This window comes from Larus michahellis, chromosome 5, assembly GCF_964199755.1.
Source record: "Larus michahellis chromosome 5, bLarMic1.1, whole genome shotgun sequence".
NCBI lineage: Eukaryota > Metazoa > Chordata > Aves > Charadriiformes > Laridae > Larus > Larus michahellis.
Window position 1 is genome coordinate 43,462,365 of NC_133900.1, and position 12,592 is coordinate 43,474,956.

A 12,592-nucleotide genomic window follows, 5' to 3' on the forward strand; every position below is an offset into this window, starting at 1 on the left:
GTAGTCATGGAGAAGTTTATAATCGTTACTTCAAAATGTGTCTTTGGGCAGAGTTATTTCAGATATAAAGAAAAAGTTGCGTTTTGAGAAACATCATATTTTAGAAGGCGGAAGCTATTTTGCAGGCCTCTCTATGAAGACAAGTTGTGGCATATGGCCAATATGTCAGCCTCCACAAAATGAGATCCATTTTATCTAGTTTGAGTTTTAACTGTTAAATCAGATCTGTAACAGAAGTGAAATTGTTAAGGGAGTAATAAATAGTCAAGCAAAAAAAATATGTCTGTTAATTCTTCTGTGGGGATATAATTTTTCTTTTTTAAATAAAATGACTACAGACTGCATTTGGTACTCTCCTTCGATTAAGAAGTTAATAAAACTAGAGTATTCTAATAGCTTGCTTTGCCAGCAAAATGTTTTTGTATGCATTTGAAGAGTCTTATTTAGGTCTGATAACAGTATTTTCCTGATATTGTATGCTGGAGAAAATAGGTCGCCTGCAGTAACAGTGTTAACCCAGGTAGCATTCGCATGGTGGTAACAACAAATCTTCCTTTCTTATTGGAGGGAGGAAAGAAAGAAATTGAATTATTATTATTAAAGTTGTTTTACTGTCATAATTGGTCATACACAAATAGTTCTGCTGCTCGCAGGAGCAATTACTATTAAACTTTTACGTATGTGCTGTATTTCTATCTAATTTACTTGACTAATAAACTGTATTTGTAGGTGAGATGAGTGAGAGCCGAGCAAAGAGAGTTCGAATAAAGGAAGTTGATGGCTGGACTCTAAGGATGCTTATTGATTATATTTACACTGCTGAAATTCAAGTTACAGAAGAAAATGTGCAGGTAAGAGTGAGAATATTTTCTGCAACAGAAGAGATGTAATGTGCAGAGTCATGTGTTTTGTCAGTGTGGTTCAACTCTGACATGGGAAACCTCATCTGCAAACTGCAGTTTTTTCAGACCTTGTGCTTACAAAGCAAGTGGCCATGCCGTTTAAATTCTGGGTCAAATTCAAAGACTATTGAAGTAAATCAAGAGTCAGTTTTGCAACTAAACCTTACATAATACAATAAAATAGATGGTCTACTCTGCCTAAAATTAATGCTGTCAGCCATCTCTGTACCACCCCCTCTCTGATGCTTTAGTGCAATTTACATAAACAAAGTAGATTTGCTCCTAAATGTAAAACCATGTTCTCCAATTAAGCTGTTCTGTTTGTTTTCTTATATATTTTTTTTCTGCTAGCCTGCAGAATAAATTACTTTCTCCTGCTCAGTCTCTGTACCTTGCCAGTGGCCACTTGTGCAGAAATATTTAGGTACTGATGGCGTTTTTTTTTTTTTTTAATCAACCAATATCTAGCATGAAGGTTTTGCCCATCCCACACAAACAGAGCTAATCAGTTTTTCTAAACAGCTGTACCTTAAACTGGAATTTCAGTTAGAATAAAACAAACACAAGCTTAGGGAACATAGCTTCCTGCCCTTAATTTTTTCTAACCACAAATCCTGGAGATGGACAGAGTAGATTTTCCTTCCACTATCTTTTGAGATTCAGCATAGATTTTTCATAAGTTTAAAACTAGTTATGTAACAGGTGATATATTTAATTCTCTTGTTTTTCTTCTTGCTCCTATGACCTTGTTTCTGCTCTCGCCCAATGCCAGTTTACTAGCAGTTATTTTGCTGCTTTTACAGGGGACAAACCCATGTTGCTGTATTTGGCATTGAAAACTTCTGTTGCAATTGTGTAGTCTGAAATTAATTGCTTTTATTGGGCATTAGGCTGAAATTAGTAGCTTTTTATTGGCTGCTGAATCCACTCGAGTCACTGCTAGTTTTAGCTATGCTTGATTGAAGGCCTAGAAATGAGAAATATTACCAACTTGAAACAAAATATCCTATTACTAAACTTTCCGTATCTTAGGTCATACCGTAAGTCTTCTGATTCTGCAAGATTAATTTCTTGTCATGTACTTAAGGAATTGTTCAGTTCTGGTCTGATGATAGGTGTACGTAGTGAAAAAGCTGCCTGAAATTGTTGTATCTTGCCAGTTTGGTTTCAGAAATCTCTGTATCGCTGTGGAAGACCTTGGGCAAAATCCAGAGGTGTCAGAGATTCCCTAATAGACTTCTTGCTTGACCATGCTGGCTTTTCACCCTTAAAGCAGAATATTCTGTCTTTCTGACACACCTTAATGACCTTAATCTTGTATTTTTCATGCATAATACCGGACTGGACTTAACAGGCAGCCTGCTGTGTTTTGGCTGTAGGTACTGCCTAGGAGGATGCGTTTTAGCCCATCGCTGGCAATACTGACTCTTGAAAAGTCAGCGTTACGTTTCTTCCTCATACAGGACTCATTAAAGGCCAGAGATCTCCAGGTTTAAAGCTCCTGACTCTGATAGGGCTTTCATTTTCACAGCTCCAGATTATCTGTCTGAAGATATATCTGATGATGTTGGGGATGGTAATGAAAATAATGTGGGCTGGTGAGTGGTATTACAAATTTGTGCTTACCTAAGTACTGAGAAGATAGTCAAGCTTTTAAGTGGATTTGGTTTTATTGCAATATAATTGCAGTTTAACGTAGATACTGAATACACTTGTAATATGACTGGTAATGAATGTAAAGCTATACTTACTCTTGTCATTTTCATCCTTTTGTCATTATTAGTACTAGATATGTACTGTTTATTTGCATTACGGCAGAACCAAACATTATGGATGAAAATGAATGCACCGATGCTAGTGCATTTCCTTAAGTTTGAAAGCCAAGGTGCGAAAATTCTTACTGTGCATTTCTGGAAACTTAGAAACCTAGCAGCACAGACTGTAAGGCCGTAGTTAAACCTGTATTCTCTCTATAAAGGTGTTGTATGTTCTTGAGATTAATTCTAGCTCTCAGCTTCTTGTCTATATAACAGGAATAAGTATTGCTAGAAGGTATTGTGAAACTTCGGTAATGGTTAAGGACTTACCCTGTAGGAATACAGAACCATGAAAACCTAAAATGCCATGTAATATTGTGTGTCTGTCTTTTTTATATTTCAGCTAATGTGCTAAACTGGAGCTTCATCTTGTAGGTAGTTGGTTATGATTCTTAATCTGATACCCTTCATGGGATTTCAAGTGCATTATGCTGTCTCTTCAGGTTATATATAGTAAGAATTGCTATTGAATTAATTTCTAATTCGTGATACAATATTGGTTTGAAAAGGGCATGAGTGCTTCATGTTTAAGTAATACGGAATTGCTAAGTACTCTTTGGTATTAAAATAGCTATGTTGTATATTTATGAAAACTAATTATAAATGAATACTTAATGTTATAGCCAAGCTCACTCGTCTTTCTCAAGAGGCAGGTAACTATGAGCTTCTTTCGTTAGTATCTTACTTGATCTAGACATGGACAGGAGATTGCTCCCTTAACCGTGCGTTCACAACTTCTGAGTAAGAGCCGCTCGTTTCTGCTCCCCACTGTCACATTCTCATGTGTATGTTTTTGGGCAAGGAGGGGGGAGGCGTAGAAAAGTCAGGTGTAATCAATGATTGAAGAGAAAACCACATTGATTTAGTGCATAAAATATCAACATGGGAGGCCTTCAGCACTGGTTGTTATCACTACATTAGTTAAATACAAAAGAACATTTGTTCTTTTCTTCTGTTCTTGGTTCAATAGGTTCCCCCCAGCCCCCAACAGTAAGACAGCTGGTATATCAACATGATGAATGTACTTTCTTGATTTTCTTCTAGTATTCGTCCTTCACTTAGAAGGAGTTATTTTATCATTCATCTCTAATGGCACTCGCTTAGTATAAAGCTACACCAGTGTTTCTGTCATATTTACATATTATGTTGGGTTTTCCTACATTCTGAACTCTTTGCTCTTCCTATTTTTTTCCTTTTTTTTTTTTTTTCAGAAATGAAATTAAATGTCAGGCTTAATGCAATATCACATTTTTCATGTTTTAAGAAGGGAACATCAAAGTAAATGTTTTCAGAAGGCAAATCAACTTTCTTGCACATCAATTTTCTTTCAATTTCCATATAGGTATTAACTACACACAGTGCACAATGTGGGAGAGTTAGTTACTATAAGAAGCTCATGCGTGAGTAACTCTCCCACACTATGCCGATGCATTTCAGCACATATTTAGTCAGCCTTATACCTAGGGCCTCTACTGGGCACAAATATATCAGAGAAGAAGTTCCTGCAGTTATTTGTGGGCTGTGGATTTGTTATGGGCTTTAGAGGTCAGCCTGATAGATGGTGAGTGGGATGTGACTGGGGTAAACATGGGATAGAATAGGTTGTGTTCCTCTGCGATTCTGCACGACAGTTCTCTGTTCCTGTAGTTGGGCTGGTACAACTGCTTGCCAATCTATGTTATAAACCACATCACTGGACTTATGTAAAAAAAACACCACAGCACTCCTTTTCCTTCCCTCGGCATTTTTTTTTCTTTGAGTTATTCTTGACTTGGATCACTTCAAAGATCTGGTTTATAACGTGGCCCCGCCAGCTGTTGTGTTCACACAATATTGTCAGTTAGTGTATTGAAGTGTAGGAACATACACCTGTGTTGGGAGTGGACATTTCCCTACTGCCTGGGGAAAATATTACATGTAGCTTCACTTTGGACCTACCGATAGACATACGGTCTTGCTTTTGGACAAGACGTATGCGTGAGAGCAGAAGAGGAAATCGCAAATAACAGTATTTTTACAAAGCTCTATCCTGGCATATTTTTGCCTTTGAAGAATTTAGTTGGGTACAACCAATGCGAAGTCCAAAATCCTGAACAGGATCCTTTTTACTATGTATCCTTTTTTGTGTTCATTTTCTGAAATTATTCAAGAACAGTGTTTGCATAGTAATAAGCATATTATAAACACCTGAACGCACAATATATATGCATCTTTCCTTTGTAACACTTACTGTTCTCACAGGTTGCCATCTAAAGTATAACAGGCACGATTCTATTTGTATGGTGTCACGGGGCATGTGCATAAGAGTTGACAGCCCATTTGATTTGAAGTGCTGTCAAAACAAAGTCCGAAAAAACCAGCTGATTCCCTAAGAAATTCTCAAGAAACAAGATCCTCATGTTGTCTAAAGAAAAAAAAGAAAAAAAAAAAAAGGCTTTTTAGTAAGGGAGCCTTTCTACAGTGCAATATTTGGTAACATGGGCTTTGGCTATTTGTGCTGCACATCATCATCTGTAGGTTCTACTGGTTGAACAATTTTGCAGGGTTGTTGAATCCTGAAAAGTCCTCTAGCTTGAAAATTAAGAGATACCCTGCACCAAAACCCGGAGAAGTCCCACAGCTGATGCAGACAGACATGTGCTTTTCAAGACAGTCAGCTTCTGAATTCTGTTTGTGACATGACCCACACATGGTTGAATAGGCAGGACTGAGGTTATGTTAAAGGAGCTCAAAGGAAGAAAGAATGGGAGGTTACAAGGAATACCATAAAAGATAATTGTTACTGACCCTCTAAAGTGAAACAGTGACTGAATGTATGTAGTCTTGGCAGAGCATATCTAATTTAACATTGGAGACTTTATAATAATCCTTATGTAGTTTGTTCCAGTTGCTTTAATAACTTTGGTAGCTAAGAAGATACTATCTGGCTTAAGTCTTCTTTGGCCTGTACTAGACCAATTTCTGCTACTTCCTTCTGCTGTCTTGTAAAGCAACTTGTTGCTAGTTTTGCTCTAACAGTCTTTTGTATGGAAAGACTGTTCTCATTCATATAACTTTTTTTTTTTTCTTTAGACTGAAGGTCATAGACTTTTCTTTGGAGGCAATGCTTTCTGCTTATGATGTATCATGTGCAGCTTTATGTGGGTGGGACATGTGAAATGATCTCTGTTTAGGGGCTAACGATTTTTTTTTCTGAAACTGTTGTATTACCACACTATCAGATTTGGTAACGAAGTTGTTTTTTTCCTCATGCCTGTGTCTCATGATGGTTTCAGATTCCCTCCTTCAGTACCCTTTCCACCAAGGGATGGGCACACTAGCTTGCAGGAGTTTAATTAAAAAGGATGTTCAGGATCATGATGGAATTACCAGTGTAACAATTTATGACTACATATCAGCTGAACAGCAGCAGCTATTTGTGTGTGTTTTTAGCTTGAAGAAAATACAAAATGACTTAGTATAAGCCAGTTTGTAAGACTCGTCACTTTACTTAGTATTTGCCACAGTCTTTGAGCACTTACATGGTCGAATTACTGTAACTTAAATTCCAGTAATCTTCAGAGGCATACTGTCTTTGTATCTGAGCTGAGAATCAAAATACTCCTTGGAATATTTTGATGCTTGTCAAGCTTTATCCTCAAAAGAAATATTTTGTGTATATGGACTGGTCACTAAACTAACAGTCTTTATATGAGTTAGCAACACTGTGAAGTGTAAAGAACATAAAGCATGTTTTTTGAAACAGTTTCATTTTTAGACACTTAACTTGGAATATTTTTCAAGAGTTTCTAAAGCCTACCAATAGATTATACCTTTGAACACTAAAGCGCATCTCTCTTCCCTTATTGCATCAAAAGATGTCCCTTACGTTTTAGAGGGGTATATTCAGTTTTCTTTACGAACGTAGGAAATTTTCTGGTTTAAATGGGGTAGGTTTTCCACTTCAGCACCAAAGGCTGACTGTCCTTTACAAATGTGTGATTGGGCATCGTAAGAGGAGGGAGTTCATTTCAGTACTTGAACAGAGATGTGCATTCTGTGCGCTGGAAGCGTGCCTGCTGCTGTGTCGGTGGGTGGGAGAGATAAAAGAAATATTTATTCAACTGAACTGAATGCTGTGAAGCTTTCACTGAATCTTATCATACAGTAGGTTCTGTTTTAAATATAATGTGTTATATATATGCATATATATATATATAAAAAACTGCTTTTGAGACAAAGTAATGCTGAAATTGCTTCCACGGGAACTTGGCTGTTCTCTTTCAGAGAACCTATGAAAGAGGTGCCTGGAAAAAAATGCTGCACTTGATTTAGGAATCTAAAAAGGGTAGGAAGGGAATAAGTTTGATATTGATGCATTTGCCGATGTGCCTCTCTAGCCACCTCTTCTTCAAGGACTTTCTGATAATGTGGGAAAGTGAAACAGCTTAAGTGAAAATATATCTTGAAAAGAGGGAGCACTAGGTAGGCTGGATCTAGGCAATTATAGCCCTGTTGGTCATGATTAATACCTTACATGTCACCAAGAGACCGACAGGTAATTAATATAGGTCCAGTACCTCCCCAGTAGTGCACTCTACTGAAAAGGGCTCCTTAAGTTGAGTTTATCCTGAATTAATAGCAATCGCTGAATGGTTTTCAAATAGACTATTTTATATGCCCAGCAGTGCAGTTTGGTGATGACAGTATGGGTAATGATAGCAATTTTCCTGGCTAGAAGCAGTCACAATCTTCTAGGAGATGCGGGTACCTTAATAAAACTATTACTGCCGTACCACAGGTTAAATTCAGGCTCATTATGTTTTCAGGCTCGTTGTTGATAAAGGCCTTTTGTTTACTTTTATTTTCTTCTCTTTACTGACCAAAATTGCCTGGTGACAGCATTTAAAAATTATTCTTTAGAGAATATCTCTCCTTCCCACTGAAGTTTTCAGTATATTATTTATTAATTGAATACAAGTTTTGAGTTCCTAGATCTACATTTTAAGCCAGTGGGTTCTTCCCCCCACAGTTCTTTGTACAGCTATCCTCTTGCATCTCCACAGTACCTGGACAGCCACCTCTTGCAACTTTTTCATCTTGGTTTATCTTCCAAAGTATTTCCAGCAATACATGGCCGCTTGCATGTTTGGTGCTGGAGACAGAATCTTGGGCCATGTGAGTGTCCTTCTGAGCTGGTTTCTTGCCAAAGTCGGCATGCTCCTAAAGAAGAATGAAGTTAGGTCAGATAATACCAATGCTATTGAATATAACAGTGATACTTCCTTTTTTTTTTTCCCCTTACCTTCTAGATAACTTTTTTTTTTTGGAGTGAATGAGTTTAAATTGTTTCTCTTACTGTCCTTAAAAAAGTGGAGCAATATTGCACTGAATTCTTTGTCAATAGCTGCAGTAGATTTTTTTTTTTTAAATGAAAATAGCTCTGACTTTAATGTAAAGTTTATAAATATCGACAGCATCTTTTGAGCCGAAATCTGTGAATTTGTATTTCCTGTGATTTAAATTTAACTTGCCAAAAACTCAGCAAAGTATCCTGGCGCAGCATGTAGTTTTTTAGAGAGACTGTTAGGCCAAATCTTCATTAAAACTGTGCAGCTATCTTTCAAGCTGTTCATATAGTGCTTTTTTTCTGATCTGATACTAAATTCTGATACCCAAATAATCTCCTCTAAGCTTAACATTTTGGACAGATTTGGCTGACGACAATTGATACAGTTGCTCAAAAATGGATTTTTCTCCCCTTACAATGTTAAATAACATGAAATGTTGAATTGTCATACTGCATAATTTTTCAGCACCACTCAGACAAAACTGGTCTTTGCACTGTGTTCTGATGCCTCCGATGGACACAAATGAAATCTTGTTTTGACATTTTTACCTGTTAAGACTTGATAACCATTTTGCATGCCACACCAGCTCATCATACCTGCCCCTGCAACAGATTTTTTTTTTAGCTGAAGAGCCAATTGTTAAGCAGTATACCTCGGCTTTTTTATTACTTCTGTGAGTTTCCGTAGGTAGAGGATAATTTGTCAAGATACGACTTTTAAAAATGAAGTACAGGTGTATCATTTCTCATCAGGTAAAAGCAGGTTATACAGTGACAGACTAAACTGTCGGCTGCATTAATTTTTAGATGAAATACAGTTGTCAAAAATGAGTAATTAACACTGGTATCTGTAACTGCTGCTTTAAGTATTGGACCGTGCTCTTAGGATCAGGACTAAATTCAGGAATGCCTATAAAAAAAATGTTTCTCCTCTGTCTCAAGAGCACCGAGGCACCTGAAGACTACGTGGTGCATCCCAGTATGCAGAGCTTTACTGATGATTCTCTTCACTGCGGTTCATAGCTTATGCCCTTGTGAGAATGCTTTAGGAAGAGGGGAAGGAGAAAGGCTGAAAGATAGCTGTATATGTAGAGGTCTTAAGGACAAGAGAGTATTTCGACTGATGTTTTCAGCTTTCTAATTGATGTGACAGCGTTATTGTTCCTTTAGTGATATTTTAGGTGATAATTCTTGTAAAACATTTGCAGACAGTTCCCCCCCCGCCCTGCTTCAATATATGGCAAGTAAGATGATAATTATTGAAGGTGACAGGTTACAGTCCTGCTTGGCTTTTAATTCCCTGCTGGGAATTAAAATATTTGTTGTCATCTTCAGCTCTCACATCTTCCACTAGCGGGTGTTTGCTGGACTTGGCTTGATCTTGAAACCTAGAAACCTTTCTTACGCTGTCCACCATCATATTTCAGCTTAGCATCACTTTTTATGCTGCCTGTATGGGGACATAGAACCTTCTGTCCATAAACTCTTTTTTTTTTTTTTTTTTCTTTGCTAGTAGGTTTCAAGCAACTGTACTAATTCTTGAAAGCATTTTTTCCTCTACAAAACATGTTTTGTGTAATAGAGCTATTGAGTGTCAAAAGCTATCGGTGGTTGGTGATCTTATTTCCCTGACACAGATATTATTAAAGGTTTAGGAAGAGAATGAGATCTTTAATGGATCATCTCACAGAGCTGTAAAAATAAACAAGCTTTTGGTCTTTCTGCTTATCTTCATCATGGCTACTAAATTCTGGAAGTTCTTGCAAATCCTGAAGTCATATCCAGAGTCATTCAATTTAACATGGTTTCTAAAACTGGCTCACGGTAATAACTTCGTGATTAAAACTGAATCAACAGCATCAGTTAATCCTGATATGTGTTGAAACCGCTCTTTACATGGTAATCCAAACTTTAACTGCTATTCTTTTATGCCAGCACAGTTTAAATAATATTAGGGGCTTGCTGACACTGCAGAGAGGTACTTAAATCCAAGCTGACGTGAGTTTCATTACAAATCTTGCTCATAGAAACATGTTTAAGTCTTACTGGGCAAGAATTTAGTGCTGGACTAAACAGCCTTATAGTATACTGTTTGTGTGCTGAAGGAGTACCAGTGAAGTACCACTGTGTTTTGCTTTCATGCGTATTTTATACATTAGGTCTCAAGCAACCATCTGGTTACCTCTTCTGACCTTTTTTTTTGTGTTTTTGACAACAGCTTTGAGGATTTTAATAATGTGAGGGCACAACTAATATATGGCTTAGCTGGAGGAGAGACAGTGGCACACTTCTTGAATTTATATGCATTGTAAGACATGTCAGGCAACAGTAAATGATCTAATTTTTCCAGTGAAATAATCCTACTAAGCATTCTTCATTTGCTTATACATGCCTGCCTGTCAGGAGAGCAAGTGTAGGAGGGAAGAGAAAAGAGGAGTGTGATCTTTCTACAGGCATATTTTATTACCAATACAAGCTTCATTAATTTGTGCTTTAAATGAGTAAGCTTCACACAAAAGAGCTGCTGACCAAAATACTAAACAAACAACTTTGTGGGGAAACTTAATATTTTGCTCTCTGTTGTTTTTTAAATGTGTATTGAGTAGGATGTATTTTTCTCAACATATTTTTTTTCCCATAGCGTGTCTTTTATTACTTTAGCCATTATGTATGTGCAAAGTGGAAACTGCCTGTTTTTTGTGGTGCAATATTATTACATGCACTGTAGAACAGATATGGCTACTGCATTGTCACTCCCCTTTCTGTTTGTTTTTCTTAAGACTGAGAAACTGGGGGTTTTGGTTTGGTTGAAGGTGTATTTCAGAGCCTTACACCTGGCTGATAGACATTTGGTGCCTTACTAAAAAAAAAAAAAAAAATCCCTTTTCTGATTGGGCTTGCTTGGTGATACGTGGCAGAAGAAAATCACGCTCTGTGCTTCACATGAGGAAAGTGCTGGGAGTTGCTGAATCCAGTGGCCTGATAACAGCAAGGCAGCTGCAACTCTGTGTCCCCGAGCTCCAGCTGGTGGTGAGGCTGAGCGTGTATTTCCAGTAGGTGCACACAGGCACAGCACAGGTACACGCGGCCAGCCACACAGCTCAAAGAAAGCAGACAGGAACACTCAGGTGTTGTCTCGAGCCTGGGCTGTCTTCCTAAAAAGTCTCTTCAACGTGTCTGTTCAACACCTTTTTTGCATTGTGGTGCTAGACCTGGAGCAGACCTTCCCAAATTATGTTTTAAGCCAAGCTGAATAAATACAATTCGTACTTCTTCATTTAGGGATAAAATTCTTCACCGTTCTCTCACCTTGGTTATAGATGGTAAGTTGAAGTTTCGGGAGGTAGGTAGCAAAAGGAATTTGTAGAGAAGGCAACTGCTGTTTCTGTACAGCTGTAGCTTTGGTGGCAGGACCATCAGGACCAGGAGAAACAGATGCTGCACAGATATGGCAACTGCTCTTTCCTAGGTTATTCACATTTTTTACATTCTTGCCTTTTTTTTTTCTTTCTTGCCTTTTTCCATTTTCTGAAGATACCTTGCTGATATTTCTCCCTGTCTTCCAAGTGATGTTTTATTCACATTATGCTGGCATTTTCCAACCAATGAATCTTTTTAGAACATATTTTTCTGCTATGGTCTTGCTAAATGGGAGATTCCAGAACTTTGTTCATAAAGAAAATTGGGTAGGCAGAAGGGTATGAGTCTTGTAAGAATGAAAAGATACGTGAACAGAAATTTGAGCTGTTGTACACCAGTTTGTAGTTGCTAAAGAGAAATGCATAAGGGAGAAACAAAACCAAGAATGAGCACAAGAGATAAAGGTGGATCTAAAAGGTGGATCAAAAGATATGAGGAGTGAATTAAAATTGTCCTGAGGCTGTAAAAGACTGTCTTGGACTATCAAATGCCTGAGTGTGTGGGAGGCAGAGAGTCTTGAACTTCTTCTGGAGAGAGACTGTGGTTTTAGGGAAAAATCTATGATTCAGTCCGTATCTCAACATCTTTGTTCCTTCAGAAGATATTTTGCGGGGAGGTAAAAACCACTTGTTTCTGCTTATTTGGAAGAGACACTTCTGGGCAAAGGCGGTGAAGAGGCTTGTAGCTTGGCTGTGTCACCACGGTCTAAGCAAGAGCCAAGGAATGAATCAGAAACTCATGGAGGAGGTGATGGGGTGAGACAGAAGTGGGGTTGAGGCAGGAGTACATTACAGAAGAGATACTGATCTGTAATCCTGCACTTCAGAAGCATGTGATTCTGATTACTGTGGGAGGTGAATGGGAAGTCACTGAGGGATTTAAACAGGCATGTTTAATTTAAATGATAAAAAGAATAAAACACTTTTACTCAGCACTGCAGCTCTAAATATAACAGCTGTTCATTTCCTGCATATTGTTTCTTTAATGAGTGATTTAGGAGAGCGTGTAGGCTGCCATAGCCACGCATGAGCGAGGTGCCAAAAACTAATTAAGGTAGAAAGTCCCAGTTACGCCAACAGACTGTGCAAGGTGCATCCTCTTACAGATCAAGGACAGGATTAAAG

General features: G+C 37.9%; 1 protein-coding gene across 3 annotated transcripts in view; it reads left to right on the top strand.

The window, feature by feature from the left end:
• KLHL2 (kelch like family member 2) overlaps positions 1-12,592 on the top strand; it is a 62,231-nt gene that overhangs the window by 11,582 nt on the left and 38,057 nt on the right. For all 3 annotated transcript variants that reach the window (XM_074589820.1, XM_074589824.1, XM_074589823.1), the window contains one exon: positions 730-851. In XM_074589820.1, the coding sequence (XP_074445921.1) occupies positions 730-851 (122 nt within the window). The remainder of the gene's footprint in view (positions 1-729; positions 852-12,592) is intronic.